We start from the raw sequence: 14,218 nt of genomic DNA on the forward strand, positions 1-14,218 counted from the left end.
GATGTACTCGTACTTGGGCGAGAGGCGACCGTCGGCCGCAATCACCGCGCCTTGAAGCTCGTCCGGAATGTCCTTCTCGCCGCCCGCCAGACTCTTGAGAAAGCCCACGAGGTGGTTGCCAAAGTGGTTGGACGATTCGCTTGGGAGCTCGCTCGGCAGAATGTCGACCCCCATCATCATGACGCTACACAGTCACGCCATCACGTCAACCTCGCGAGAGGTACCCAGGCTCGCCCGCCAGCGACGACTTGGCCGTGCGCGACTTGATGTCGTAGAGGAAGAACGGGTCTTCAATGTACGTCGACTTTTCAAGAAACTCGACGCTGCCGCCAATGTCGCACGAGATGTCGGCGACGCCGAGGAGCTTGGGGTCGCCGCCGCTCGCGGCCGTGATCTCGTCCATCTGGTCCTTTGTGATCAAGCGCGGGTACCGGTCGTCCCAGTACATGCAGTTGACGAGGAGCGACGTGTGCGGCGCAATCTTCTGGTGGAATGTCGGCTCGTACTCTTCCGGGTGCTTGTAGTACTCTTCCTTGGTGAAGTCGTTTTTCTTGGTCTTGTGCTGGACCTAAGAGGAAGATGGGTACGTTGTGGGTGGAGCTCTGGGTATGCGTCCATACCATGTGCTTCTCGTCCACGACACAGCCGTAGACAACGTGGCGGTTGGGCTTGAGGTGCGGGAGGTCTTCGGGCGACACGAACTCGTGCGGGAGGAGCTTGAAGACTTCTTGGGCGCCCTGCGAGACGTTGCCGCTGCCCGTAAAGACAACGGTGAGCGGCGCGAGGTCGGCGGGAAGACCGTTCTTCTTGATGAGCTCGCCAGCGGTCGCGACGGCGGCCTTGGCCCGGTCGAGGTCCTGGTACATGTACGCCGAGCCAATGTTGACGAACGGCGACGAGTAGCCCTTGTTGATGAGGCGCTCGCCGAGACCGCGGAAGCCCGCGAGCATGCCGGCGCGGCCCGCGTACGAGCCAAACGCAATGAGCCGGCGGCCGTTGCGCTGCCCGCCCTCCGTGATGCACTCGTAATCGATGAGGCGAATACGCTTCTCCAAGATCGCGTCGAGGAGCTTCATGTTCTCGGGCTGCGCCTTGATCGTGTGCGAGAAGAAGAGGTACGTCTTGTCGTCCAGGAGATGCTCGATGGGCACCTGCTTGACGCCGACAATGACGTTGGCCGCCGAGAGGTCGTTCGTGACCACCGCGCCTGCCGCCGTGTACTGGTCGTCCGTGAAGATGCGCTGGTTGCTCGGCTGCACATGCACGTTGATGCCTGCCTGCACGAGCTCCTGGACGTGGCCCGGCGTCAGCGGCGCGCGCCGCTCCCACTTGTTGTAGACCTCGCGGACGACACCGACGCACTTGGCCGGGCGCGTCGAGAGGTGGCGGGTCAGGCTCAGCGGCGCCAGCGCCTTCTTGCGGAACATCATGCTCATGCTGCTCGACTGCTTGGGCGAGGAAGGGCAGGAACCGAAGTGATGATGAGGTGTGGCCACTTGAGAAGCACTTCCTTTGCGATCTTGGACGGTATAACACTTACCTTGTGCGATATAACACACGCTCAACGGCACTTTGCACTTGGGACGTGCACGTGGCACCTGTTATACCCACGGCGGTATCCATGTTATAACAGTTGCACCGGTCAGGTCGGGACACCACGCGATTTTCAAGTTCAAGCCACTGGCCAATCAATGACCGAGGATGCGAAGGATCTGCATCTTTGTATGAAGGAAGGACGCCCAAGTTCAAGTGGCGTTCAGGTGCGGGTTCAAGTCTTGGCCAAGATTCGACCAATGGCATCGACGAGGCAGCTGGCGCCACCAAGCCTGTCTGCCGCCGACTACGGCCCTCAGTCTTGTGTATGAGCTGCCACGGCCACAGCTCACGGCCACGAGGCTCCGACGCTCGACGGCACCGGCTCGCGAAATATTGCAGCGTGGGGTGTAAACATCACCGATCGTCTGGGCACGTGCATTCGGCCATGTTCCAAAACCAACTGCCGCAACCGCGTGGGTTCGGATGCGTCACCGCACACGCAAGACTCGACCGATGGGCAAAAGGTCGGCTGTATACGATCGTTGGTTCGAGTCTGGGAAGGTACGAGGCCGTCGAAATGGCTCGCCTCTCTGTGTCCGTGGTCCGCCTGAGAAGGCGCGCGCTGCGCCTGTCTCCGCGTCCGCCATCACCTCTCTCGTGCCTCTCCATAGAAACGCCATCTTGCGTCCATTCTTCCCCGCAGCGCAGCAGCTCGTTGAAAGAATGCTTTACCAAGAAGAAGAGGATGACACATGAGTGCATGCAGCGAGACGGCAAAAATGATGCCACCTCGACTCGTGCTCAAGACTGCCTTTAGAGTCGGAGCTCTCCAACGCCAGCTGCCGTCCACTAGGGGCGCATTACAACAACAAGAGCCTCAAGCCTCCACCACATGGGCATCGAGTTGTCGAGAGCGTGCGTCGGTCGGAGCTTCTTTTGTTTCTTTTCGAAGCACGATTGAGCGCCGCATGCACGCAGTAGAACGATGGACGAGACGTTTGTCAATGAATTCTTCTGCAAGGTGCTTCCAGACCCGTGGTGTCGAGCACCGTCATCCATCGCTGCTGTCAGAGAGATGATATGCATGCTGTGACACGCGAATCCAGCCTTTCCATTGGTGGAATCGATGACGTCACCCAAATCGGACCAATCAGCGCGGCGTTCGGTTTCGAGATCTTGATCGTTTTTGCGCGGGAACTTGTCGGCGAGATCGACACGAGCGACCAAGTGTGGTCCGCAGCATCATCACGACGAAGCCGACGCATGGCACTTCGACAAGAGTTGTTGAAGACAGGTAATCTTATGGCCGCAGCTCAAGGTACCTAGCGTTACGCCGCGCCGCGTCCGTCCCAGCCTTGACGAAGGCATCGTTACTTGCCCTGACGCGGCGCGCAGAAGTGGCATTCGATGCTGGTTTCTATGGCCGCCAAAGTGGGATGCGACGCGTGATATTCCAACTCGCCGTCAAGTGCAGGCTTCTTCACTGGCCTTTCGCCTTGTAGCTCATTCGAAGAAACCATGGCCAAGACGCTGTGTATGTTCAAGGACTGCCGACAAGAAGCTCTGTACGGCTGCTCCAAGTGCGCATTCCACAAGCGGCGAAAGAAGTGCTCGTTCCACGAGTGCCACAACCAAGTGTACGCGCGCGGCCTCTGCGTGCGGCACGGCGGCAAGAAGCCGTGCGCGATCGACCACTGCACCAACTCGGTCAACGGCGGCGACTACTGCGTCGACCACGGCGGCCTTGCTACCAAGCGCTTCTGCGTCGTCGACGGCTGCAAGAAGCAAGCTCACGCGCGCAAGCGCTGTGTGCGCCATGGCGGCGGTCGCATCTGCGCCGCGCAAGGCTGCGGCCACCACGCGCGCCTCGGCGGGTTTTGCCTCGCCCACACGACACCGGATGCCACCCCACCCGCGACGCTCGAGCTCGAACAAGTCGCGGAGTTCCTGCACACGATCGACGAGCCGCTTCTCGAGTACCTCCACGAAATCTCCGTCAACCGACCATGGACGGCGACCGACGACACCACACGGGGATGAGATCTGGGAAACGGGACGAGATCTGGGAAATGGGATGATATCTGGGGTGACAACAACACGAACTGGAAGCCACCAAGAAAGACAAGATTCGAGAGATGGCTATTTAATGGAATACACGTGCGTTGAGTGGAGTGTTCCTAGAGCTTGGACGCCGCGGCGTCGTCGAGGAACCAGTGGAGCTGGCCGTTCGTCGGCAAGATGCGCGCGGCAGGCAGCGACGGCGTCTGGATCTCGAGGCCGAGCATGTGGCGCATGAGGGGCGCCTTGCTGTCGCCCGTCGCGACAAACGCAACAGCCGCCGCGTTGTTAACAACGGGGTACGTGAGCGTGATGCGCTGCGGCGGCGGCTTAGGCGAGTCCGAGATCGGCGCGACCCACAGCGACTCTTCGTTCAAAAGCGGATGGCCCGGGAAGAGCGAGCATGTGTGGCCATCGGGGCCCATACCGAGCAAGATCAAGTCAAAGCGCGGCAGCTAGCAGTCCCAGTCATAATAAGATCGAATAGTCCATGATGCACAGGTAGACAGCCTACCGTGGAACCCCAAAGGCTTGCGAGCTGGCGCGTGTACTCGGTGGCGACGACGGCCGGGTCGCTGTCCAAAACGATCGTGTGGATCTGCGCACGGGGAATCGGGACCTACGCCACCGCTATTTGGTACCATTCTTGCCAAAAGAAGACGGTCGTACGTGCTGGAAGAAGGCGTCGTGGCATGCCAAGTAGTTGCTGTCCGAGTGCTCGAGCGGCACGCAGCGCTCGTCGGCGAAGAAGACGTGCCACTTGGAGAAGTCGAGGTCGCCCTTGAGTGACGCGAGGCCCTTCTCAAGAATCTAACGCGCGGCGTGAGCTCGCCGATGCGAGAGGATGCGTACCTTGGGCAGCGAGCCGCCCGAGAGCGCAAGCGTGAAGCGACCAGACGCAGCGATCGAGGCCTTGCTGAGGTCGGCGACGAGCTGGCCCACGGCAGCACCAACCTGGTCGCCCGAGGCGCCGACATGAACAATGCGGCCTTGGTCGTACGTCGTCACGCGGCTCATGCTCGGGAAGAAGTACAAGGAGACGGCGGCAACCAAGCAAACCAGAGGCGGAATGAGCATGCCAGGCCCGGATTTGCCGTCAGCTGTTTTAAACAGAACGGCGCAAAGAGTACAGTGTTTTCTACTCGATTTCTGTTTGAATCAGTAAACCATCGCCGAGCCACCGACAGTCACGCTGCGTCGCCAGCGATACTACTAGAGCACAGTATTGACATGCTACATCTTTGTGTCGAAACGCTTGCTGAAAGAGCCGCAAGAGTCCCAAGCCAGTGGTCCCAAGCAAGCTCTGTGTGGCTTGCATCACTGGTCATGACGTCATCCAGCCGAGGCGTGACGTCACACTGGTGCGCGAGGCTGATCTTCGCGGTGAGCGAAGTGGGTGTACACGCTACAAGAGTAGCATTAAGGCGCTCTAGTTGAGCGGACTGTAATTGATGCCAGTGAACAGACCGTCAACCAACCGACCGTGATCATCATTTTCCACAATGTGCTGTACTGCCCAATACTCTAGAGGTGTTTAAAACACCACATGAGTTGGCAGGGGCAGGAAGGGGCACGGATGATGGCTACCGGTAAATCTGGCTCGTACAACCGGTTAGCCGTTTCGGCATGCCCCTCAAAGATCGCAACACTCCATTGACCGTTGTCGATGAGCTTCTTCGAGTCGATTGCGCGGTCGCTGGGCGCGTGGATGGCCAAGCCGCCGCCAGCTGCGCCGGTTTGCAGCAGCGAGATGCACGCGCCCGAGAGCGCGCTCAAAAAGTACAAGATCGACGCGTCCGGCGTCTACACGGGGGTCTACGGCCCGCCGTCCGGTCCCTCGATGCGACGCCAGGTGCACCCCACGGCACGCAGCGTACGCTTCGAGTGTTGAATGTGATTTTAACACTCGTTGTGTGTCTAGTCCGCATGCGATGCCATCGACGACGACCTCGTCGCGCGCTTCCAGCGTCACGTGCGGGTTTCGCGCCAGCCCGAGTGGGCAGCCGGCCGCCGCATCCTCTCGACGGCCAAGGTACGTGAATTGAAAAAGTACCTTCCCGGTTGCCACTGATACGCTAGGCGCGTCACGCAGCGAGTCTCGCCGAGTACACGCGGCACCTCGCCGAGCTCGACGGCCACGACCCGTCCCAGCGCAGCGGCGTGCGCGCGCGGCGTGGCAGTGCATTGCGCAAGCGAACTCCAAGCTCGCGAAGCTACAGGAGCTTGTGCGCGACTTGAGCCTCCTTGGCCCGCGCGAGGCCGAGAAGCTCAAGTGCATGGACCGCCTCGAGAAGCTCGTGGACGACGTCGTGCGCACCGGCAACGAAGCGGTGGTGCTCCTCGTGCGCGAGCTCCAGGCGCTGCACGCACCCATGACCAGCCTCAAGGGCGCGACACTCCATATTTTTTCGCTTCTGTCGGCGCGTGACGTGGCAAGCGCACGGCTCGTCGCGCGTACGTGGCACGACGTCGTGGCGTCCAAGCGTCTCTTGACGACATCGCTTCGGACGCCAATCGATCGGTGGCGCTTCTGGACGCACTGCATTCGCCGGCGCCCGGGCTACGTGCCTCAGTGCTTTGACTATGGACATCTCGTTGCGGCCGCGATGGCCGACGTGGCCAACCCCCACCATCGCGCGATTGACGCCGACGTGCGCCGCACCACCTTTCGCCGTGGGATCTACGCGCATCAACAAGTGACATCTTGTGACGAGAGCGACGCGCAGGCCATGCTTGCGCGGCTACTCCGCGCCTATGCGGCGCTCGACCCTGAGATCGGGTATTGCCACGGCATGACGTTCTTGGGCAGTGCGCTTCTGAGCTGCCTCGCGTACAACGAGGCGTCCGCGTTCGAGATCTTTGCCGCGCTCCTGTTGCACTATGGGTTCCGGGACGTCTTTCGGTGCCCGGACCTTCCGGGCGCCAAGCTGCGCATGTATCAGCTCGACTGCCTTGTGCGGGTGCACCTCCCGCACGTGGGATCTGCGCTCCTCAAGCAAAAAGTGCATCCTCAAATGTACGCGTCGGGCTGGATCCTCGCGCTATTTCTCCACGAAGCCAGCCTCACGAGCGAGAATATGGTGCTGATTTTGGATGGGTTTCTGCAGCATGGCTGGGGGGCCATGCTGCGCCTCTACGTGGGCTTGCTCAGCGTGCACGCGGACCAAATCCTTGCGCCCAAGCCGCTTCAAGCCCTCGCCAAGCTCCCGAAAACCCTCAACCAGTCGCTCATTGCCGCACTCGAAGCCGGCGACCAAGACACGCTCGTGCTCGCCACGTCCGAGCCGGCGCTCGCACTGCTGGCCGCGGACTACGACCCCGCCACGTCGCTCATGGACTTTTTCTAAGACACGCCTCATGCATCATCTTTATCATTTACTGCAGCAGGACTTGCAGCCTGTGACAATGGCACTGGGTTGCAAGAGGCCGGGGCAATATGTGCACGGGCCATTGATGTCGTATGTGGGACCAACGACATGGGCAACCGTCCGTCGATGTCGCGTCGCTGCCACTTGTCACTCTGCTTGGCGCCTCGCTCGAAGAGCGTTGTTGTGGTTGTGGCCAAGGGTTGCGAAGAGCAGTCAGCTTCTGTCACATCTCCGCACCCGCGCCTTCGTTTAGAAAGAGCACCGATGGTGTAGTCGGTGGGCTTTTGCAGAAACACTGCCAACTCCTCCCGTGGTGTCAAGGGGTCCAGTCCACACGTTCCTCCATCTCGATACGTTCTGACGCCAAGCAACAAAGAACGCACGGGACAAGACACCATGTCGTCGTTGGCTATCGTCTTTCACTCGATCTTGATGTTGCGGTATATCCGCTTCGTGAACGCGCTGCTGCCATAGTACCCGATCGAGCCGCACATGATGAAAAACGCAAAGCAAAAGAGTCCCCTAGCATCAACATCTATGAGACAATTTTGCACAATATCGTCACGCACGTACATGTAGCCAAAGTAAAAGCAGGTCTGCAGGAAGCCCGACATGTTGGTCTTGCAAAAGTAAAAGTAGATCGCGTACGCAAACACGTAGAGCGCGGTCGAGCCCGCTGCGAGGAACGACGTCCAGTGCCAGTGGTAGTTTTCCGAGTTGAGCAGAAAGTACGTGCACACAATCGTGACGCACACCGTGACGACCGAGAGGATGAGAAACACGAGCAGCATGAAGCCGTAGACGTAGTAGAACTTGTAGTTCCAAAACGACGCAAAGATGAAGTACATCTCGATAAAAATCGAGCCAAACGGAAGGATGCCCGTGAGGAGCCCGAGCACCTACCACCATTATTGCATGAGATGACGACCAAAAATCCGAGAATTCCGAAAAATCGAAAAGCACTGTACCACGGGGCGCAAGTACCAGCGCGCTTCGGGCACTTCGCGCGGAAACTTGTTGACGCGGCACGGAAACCCTTTCTTGGCCGCGCCGTGGCGACCGAGGATCGTGCCCAGCACCGAGAGCGGGCACGAGACGAAGAACCAGACCAGAATGACTTGCACAATCGTCACAAAAGGAATGGCGTACGTCGTGCCGTACGCCACCGAGAGCGCGTTGATAAAGAAGAGCGAGACAAAGACGACCGACGGCAGCAGCGCGATCGAAAGCACCATGGCCTTGATCCAGTCCTTCGAGACGCGCGGGTAGAAGAACTGGTGGTACGACGCGCCGCTGGCATACCCGTTGGCGAGCGACGAGAGCGCGTAGCACGTGAGGCCGACCGAGACAATGCCACCGGGCTTCATGTAGAGCGACGAGACGATCGAAATGAGGATCACGAGCAGCGTGAGCACGAGCAACTGGGCACCGGTCCCGAGGAGCGCACAAAAAAGCAACAGGTTCTTCGGGGCGCGAAACACGTCGCCGTGCAAAAGCTTCCAGCCGGCCGACGACTCGTCCTTGAGCATCGAGCTCGTGTGGCCGGGCTCGAGGAGGAGCTCGTCGTCGTCGGCCGCGAAGCGCGCATAGTCGTTCCGGAGCGTGCGCAGCAAGATGAGCGCGACGAGGCCGCAGAGGAAGATGACCATCATGAACGAGTTGAAGATGCTAAACCAGTGGATCTGGTGCTCAAAGAACCTATACAAACCAGCGACGTGTGTGAGATCGGATAGAGGATAGCTCGCCCTACTCGTCCTCGAGGTAGCGATCGAACCGGTCGTCGAACGCAATGTCCGTCTTGGTCCACGACACCTCGTAGGTAAAGTCGATCTTCCTGCAGTCGTCGCAGTGAATGAGCCGCCGGCGAGGAATGATAGAGAGATGCCTACTTGTTGGCTTGGATCGGCGTCGCCACGTCGGCGTACGTGAGGTTGACATGGATGATGTGCGGGCCGTTGTACGAGATACTAAACTTCTTGTGCGTGTAGAGAAGGTGCGTGCCAATGGCAAACTAGACGCGCGAGGGTGACACCAGGATGCGACGTTGGATGCTACCTCGTTGACGAGCTCCGGCTCGTCGTCGGCCTGGACGACCTTGCCGACAAGACCCCATACGGGCAAGTCGTCCACATTCATTTGGTACCAGTAGTGCTCGTCGACCGCGTCGATGAATTCTTGGGCTTCCGATGCCGACAACGTCTGCGAGCACATGGTCGTCATGTCCGTGTCGACGCCAAACGTTGCCGCCATGCCCGAGTTGAAGAGCTCGTTGCCCTCGAGGATCTCGCCAATGCCGAGCGCGTGGGCCTCCGGAAGCTCGAGGCCCGGCGCCTTGCAGAACGGCAGCGAGTTGTACGTGTACGTCTCCTGCGGGTTGTTGAACGGGCCAATCTTGTTGACCCAGACGACGACCTCTTCCGCCGCATTGTACTAGCACCCATGAGCCATCACAAGCACGCGACAGCTTCTACCTCGTGCGTCTCGACGTCGGCGACCGTGGGCGCGGCGAGGGCCGCGAGGCAGACCGCGATGACACGGGCGAAGCGCATGCTCGAAAATCTGGTTGTGGCCCAACCTGGCGTCAACGAAAATACTGTGAAACTTAATATTTATGGCCAAGTCGAGATCGCTGCGTCAAGTGCGGTCCTTTTTTCGGGAGAAAACCTTCCACAATGGATATATTGCCCGGAAGAAACCCGGTGGCAGAATTGGTGGCGATTTCTGATTGGTTCAATGCCACCGGATCGGGATCTTGGCAAGCTGGCCGCGTCGCAACCACCGACGCAACAGCGACCTGCTGCTTGACGAGACTGCGCCATGGCCACTACACCATACCTCCATGGTCGATGTACACGTAGGTCCTATCACGAGGACGACACTGCCGCGATCGCGCAAGAGAGACGGGCACCACATCTCTCGACGGCGCCAAACGTGTAGCCAGTGCAGAGGCTCCTCCATGCCAACGCCTGCATGTCCTTGGCCCTTGCAGCCATATGCACCGTGCGGAATGCCTGGAATCATCTCTGTCACCAAGGTACATCATAACTTTGTCTCTGCTTATTGGAAGGTAGCAATGATATCGTCGAGCGCTTGAATGGTCCCGGCAACCATGCCGACGCAGCCGACGGCGACGATGCCAAGGTGCAGCGCCCACGACGCAAGGCAGACGCGGTCGCGTTCGAGGGCGAGGTAGAACACGGGCGGCAAGATCACGGCCAGCATGCTCGAGCCCACCGAGCCAAAGAGGCTAATGAGAAGGCCGACATTCGGGACGCAGATCGCGACCAGCATCAAGCACGTGACCAGCATCGACCGAAAGAGCGTTCGCCGCACTTCGTACTGCGACGTTGCCAGCACGTTCTCGAGCCATTGTGGCACGGGCGGCTCGACCGGCGCGCAGCGCGTGGGACACACAAGGCTCCGGGGCGGCACGACGTCGCTGTACGACTGGATGCTGGGCGTGAGGTAGCCTTTGCGCGCGAGGAGCTTCTCCAAGACTTCGAGCGCGGGGTAAAACTGGATCGGAAACGAAACAAGCACGCGATTGCGAGGAGCAAGTTCGCGATTGTGACCGACCAGCCGGGAAAGTACATCTGCAGCACGGCGGTCATGCTGCCGTTCTCAATCGACCCAAATGCAAGGACTGGCACCTCGCCGAGGAAGAGAAAGAGGATTAGGATGAACGCCATCGTGCGCAGCAGCACGCCGCGGAAGCGCCGTCGGTCGTGCATGTCCTTCTCCAGCGGCAAGATGAGCCCAATGCCTTCAAACGAGTAGACGGCCGTGCCTACGTCCCGCCATGAGCACGCGTAGTGGGATCGTATGCAACCGTAAAACGCGGGAAGCCGGGACCAGCTGAACGTCGTCACAACCGGCGGCGGCGCATGCGCGGCGCTGGCGTAGACGTACGAGTAGTAAAAGACGATGGCGATCCCAAGAAGCACTGCCAATGTCGCTAGCGCCTTGTATGAGGCCAGGTCGTCGAGGTATCTCTGTACCGAGGGCCGAGAAGGGCGTGATCTTGTGCAGCGAGCGAATCCAAGAGAGACCCAGGAGGATCGGGAAGATGAGCAAGATGAGTTGCCGCTCTTGAAAGACGTGGCTGAGTCTGCGCCCACGTCAGCAGAGCGCCTGTCACCGTGCGTACGTACTTGGCTGGCAAGATGGCATGCAGGTTGGTCGCGACGACGGTGAAGAAGACGCAGCAAAAGCTCAGCTGCGTCCCGACGAGGAAGACGTTGACGGCGCGCTTCCCGTGCTTCCCAAGGAGCTCGCCGCCCACGTCGCCAAACGTCATGCCGCGTTCGGGCTGCAGCTTGTCTTGCAGTAGAGGAGAAGATTCATGTTGTAGATGCAAATGACCACCTACAGACCGCCATCAGCATCGAGGCCAAGTACGAGCAGGCGCACGATAAACAAGTAGACCACTGGCGCGACGTATACGCCTGCTTTTGCAAATGCGTACGGGAGCGAGAGCGCGCCCGCGCCAATGTTGCCCTTGAGCAAGTGCAAGGTGACCTCCCACGTCGACAGCGGCTGGTGCGTTGGCGTCTTGAGCGGCGGCAAGAGACCCTTCGCGTCGCTTGGTCGGCCCATGCTCCTCGCTATTTGTGGAACGTTCTTATCCCCACGTCGTTTGCGATCTTTCGGTTTCTGCCGATCACCATATGACGTGGCAGCGCCACAGCACAGAACGCGATCTGGCCTCACATTTGCTCAGGTCCGTCGACAAGACACGAGACGACTGCACCGATGAACAGATGATAGTCTGTCGATCCATCACACCGTGTCAATTCTGCTTGAAAAAGGCTCGTACGGTCCATTGTTATCGATGGTTAGCTCATGGCAAAGTAGCGTCGATGGAGCAGTGACTCTGGTGCCCATCGCTCCGTATCCACAGCTGGGCAAGACCAGACTTATGGGGCCGTGATTTCCTACGTACGTGATCACGTCCAGCACGGTCACCACATGTCACATACGAGGGTCGCTAAGATCTGGTTCCACGACTCCATGTCCTTGACCAGCTTGCGCCACGCGTCTTCGAGGCCCGTGCGCCGACCGTCCTGCACCGTATTTTCGCGCTCTTCGACCAGCGCCACCGCAAGGAGCTCTTGAATCGTGGTGGCTTCCTCTACGCGAAATCGTAGGTTCCTCTTTCGTCGCATGAGCCCACAAACCGTGCGAGCACTTGGGCAGCAGCGCGCGGAGGCGCGTGCGGAGGCGGCCATAAAAGTCACGCGTGAGCACTTGCAGACGCTGGATGGGTGGCACGTCGAGGCGCTCCTGCATTGCCTGGAGGCGAGGCAGCGAGCCCGACTCGGTCGCACTCACGCGCCAGACCATGTCCGACTTGCCCGCGCTTCGCGGCGGCGCGCGCGGCGCCGACGTCGTCTCGGGCTCCAGGAGAATCGATGCCGTGGGCTTTTCCCCGACACGGAAGCGCTGGCGCCGGCGAAACACAATGCCCTTGTGTGCATACCGCTGGATGCTCTCGAGGCAGGCGGCGAGCGTCGGGAACGACGGCTGGTTCAGCGACGACTACCACCCATCGCTCCGCATAGAATTGACACGCTTTCGACATCTCGAGTACCTTGGCCGACCCAATGTGGTACCGGCCGTCATGAAACTCAACGAGTACGTGGTGGATGTCGTCAGCGCCGTTGTACGAGAGCACGAGTGTCTGCGAGTCTTTCCGGCGAACGAGGAAAGCGCCTTCGCCTCGCGCGCTACACGCCTTTGTCGCAACTTGACACACATGTGCTTCCGTCTACCTCAAGATGTTTTCTGCCTTGTGGCGCGCTATGCTGCCCGCGAAGAACGTCCAGCCATCGTCGTCGTCGCTGTCCTTGCTGGTCGTAGGAATCGTGGGCGAGGCAAGGCTATCGTCTTCGCTTCGTGGCGGCGCGACGTCGTGGAAGGCAAAGTCCACTTCGGACGGCGCCTTCTCCTCGAGGTACTGCCCTTTCATACCGCCAAACATCCAGTTGGCACCAAACCCGGACGGTGGCTCGTCATCGATGTCGCTCGTCGATCGCGGGATCGTTGTGATGGCTTGCGTCGGCACGTGGAGCACGGCCGACGAGAAGCACGGAGGCGTCGACTCGATGAAGCGCTCTGCGTCGGGCGTCAGCAACATCTATCGCCATGTGGATATTTAGGATGGCATGGGATCGCGCACGGTCGGTGGTGACGCCATAGCGCGACGTGTCTTGATAAGATCCTCGAACGGCTCACTTCGACAGATAGCGTCGACCTACGCCATCGGCTCAATGCGCTGTCATGTGTACGAGTATACCATCTTGTCGAGCGCTTCGATCACGGCAGGGTTGCGGTCGCTTTCGCCGAGCCCCATGCGCCCGACGGTCCACGACCACCCGCGGTACCCGGCCGTCTATGCACATCGACGTGGATGTGTGCATGGATGCAGACGGGACGTACCCGCGCGTAGGCTTCAATGTCATCGCTCGTCATGACGCGCTTCTGCAGCATGTCGGCCTTGTGGCAGAGAAGGTAGAAGGGCACTTCGCTCGACGAGATGAACGACGCAAGCTGCGTCCGCCACGCGTCAACGGCTGCGATCGAGCTCACGCGGTGGACGTTAAAGACGAAGAAGATGCCGTCGAGGTCGTCGCAGACAAGCTCGTGCAAACTCGTATTGTCGACCTCGGCCGACGAGACGTCCCAGACTTGGATCTTGACGGGCTGCTTGGTTGGACCGTACGGGTACAGGAGCGTGCTCACGTCGACGCCGATGGTCTGACTGTACGCCGACTGGTACGGCCGCTTGAGCCATCGGCGCACGATGGACGTCTTGCCCTATGATACCACGCCGGGTCCATACACTATCATATGCACCGAGAAGAGAGCGTACGACGCCATTGCCGCCCACGAGCGCGATCTTGAGCTCGAGCTCGGCCGGGATCGTTGGCATCGTCGGCGTCTTGGCGTGCTGGCTGCTGCTACTGTCCACGTCGCCAATGGTGCTACCCGCATAAAGATGCGATACACCTTCACATAGCACATGTCGACTTACAAGCGCGAGGCAATCATGCGTGAGAACATGCTCGCCATGGACGACGACTCATCGGTCGTCGTGCTGCTCATGTCGTCGTCACGGGCTGGATGGGTCATCTCCATTAGAATTCCGTGGCATAGTTAGCGCGTTTCAGCGTGACTACAATTAGATCTACCTTGGCCTATGAGTGTAATTTTATATATGAATAGGCAGGAGCTGCTGTGAGAGAGTGGATACCGCC

The 14,218-nt window shown here is 59.7% G+C and overlaps 7 protein-coding genes across 7 annotated transcripts; 2 read left to right on the forward strand and 5 right to left on the reverse strand.

The window, feature by feature from the left end:
- Nucleotides 1–7: 7 nt before the first annotated feature.
- SPRG_06953 (hypothetical protein) lies at nucleotides 8–1,436 on the reverse strand (the record flags this gene model as incomplete). The annotated part of the gene is made up of 3 exons (XM_012346418.1): nucleotides 8–184; nucleotides 225–568; nucleotides 621–1,436. Coding segments are annotated over 3 exons (1,337 nt in total), but the record flags the coding sequence as incomplete, so codon positions are not given.
- A 1,618-nt stretch (nucleotides 1,437–3,054) lies between these two features.
- Nucleotides 3,055–3,576, forward strand: SPRG_06954 (hypothetical protein; the record flags this gene model as incomplete). Its single annotated transcript, XM_012346419.1, has 1 exon — nucleotides 3,055–3,576. The coding sequence occupies one exon, from the start codon at nucleotides 3,055–3,057 to the stop codon at nucleotides 3,574–3,576; it is 522 nt and encodes a 173-aa protein (XP_012201809.1).
- An 82-nt stretch (nucleotides 3,577–3,658) lies between these two features.
- On the reverse strand, nucleotides 3,659–4,659 carry SPRG_06955 (6-phosphogluconolactonase). Its single transcript, XM_012346420.1, has 4 exons — nucleotides 4,447–4,659; nucleotides 4,264–4,404; nucleotides 4,109–4,213; nucleotides 3,659–4,049 (listed from the first exon to the last, which is right to left on the reverse strand). Exons 1-4 carry the CDS (start codon nucleotides 4,609–4,611, stop codon nucleotides 3,714–3,716), a joined length of 747 nt encoding a protein of 248 aa, XP_012201810.1. The 5' UTR covers nucleotides 4,612–4,659; the 3' UTR covers nucleotides 3,659–3,713.
- A 601-nt stretch (nucleotides 4,660–5,260) lies between these two features.
- On the forward strand, nucleotides 5,261–6,941 carry SPRG_06956 (hypothetical protein; the record flags this gene model as incomplete). The annotated part of the gene is made up of 4 exons (XM_012346421.1): nucleotides 5,261–5,467; nucleotides 5,516–5,626; nucleotides 5,674–5,754; nucleotides 5,799–6,941. The coding sequence occupies 4 exons, from the start codon at nucleotides 5,261–5,263 to the stop codon at nucleotides 6,939–6,941; spliced, it is 1,542 nt and encodes a 513-aa protein (XP_012201811.1).
- A 401-nt stretch (nucleotides 6,942–7,342) lies between these two features.
- Nucleotides 7,343–9,516, reverse strand: SPRG_06957 (hypothetical protein). The gene is made up of 7 exons (XM_012346422.1): nucleotides 9,434–9,516; nucleotides 9,018–9,392; nucleotides 8,852–8,973; nucleotides 8,713–8,796; nucleotides 7,931–8,660; nucleotides 7,536–7,861; nucleotides 7,343–7,484 (listed from the first exon to the last, which is right to left on the reverse strand). The coding sequence occupies exons 1-7, from the start codon at nucleotides 9,509–9,511 to the stop codon at nucleotides 7,382–7,384; spliced, it is 1,818 nt and encodes a 605-aa protein (XP_012201812.1). The 5' UTR covers nucleotides 9,512–9,516; the 3' UTR covers nucleotides 7,343–7,381.
- A 467-nt stretch (nucleotides 9,517–9,983) lies between these two features.
- On the reverse strand, nucleotides 9,984–11,558 carry SPRG_06958 (hypothetical protein; the record flags this gene model as incomplete). Its single annotated transcript, XM_012346423.1, has 6 exons — nucleotides 9,984–10,459; nucleotides 10,492–10,749; nucleotides 10,792–10,917; nucleotides 10,961–11,070; nucleotides 11,114–11,282; nucleotides 11,336–11,558. 6 exons carry the CDS (start codon nucleotides 11,556–11,558, stop codon nucleotides 10,020–10,022), a joined length of 1,326 nt encoding a protein of 441 aa, XP_012201813.1. The 3' UTR covers nucleotides 9,984–10,019.
- A 281-nt stretch (nucleotides 11,559–11,839) lies between these two features.
- On the reverse strand, nucleotides 11,840–14,098 carry SPRG_20327 (hypothetical protein). Its single transcript, XM_012346551.1, has 10 exons — nucleotides 13,996–14,098; nucleotides 13,834–13,945; nucleotides 13,401–13,778; nucleotides 13,258–13,353; nucleotides 13,141–13,215; nucleotides 12,734–13,098; nucleotides 12,553–12,688; nucleotides 12,140–12,500; nucleotides 11,942–12,093; nucleotides 11,840–11,896 (listed from the first exon to the last, which is right to left on the reverse strand). The coding sequence occupies exons 1-10, from the start codon at nucleotides 14,091–14,093 to the stop codon at nucleotides 11,879–11,881; spliced, it is 1,791 nt and encodes a 596-aa protein (XP_012201941.1). The 5' UTR covers nucleotides 14,094–14,098; the 3' UTR covers nucleotides 11,840–11,878.
- Nucleotides 14,099–14,218: the final 120 nt, after the last annotated feature.

Source organism: Saprolegnia parasitica (assembly GCF_000151545.1).
Source record: "Saprolegnia parasitica CBS 223.65 unplaced genomic scaffold supercont2.29, whole genome shotgun sequence".
Lineage (NCBI taxonomy): Eukaryota > Oomycota > Saprolegniomycetes > Saprolegniales > Saprolegniaceae > Saprolegnia > Saprolegnia parasitica.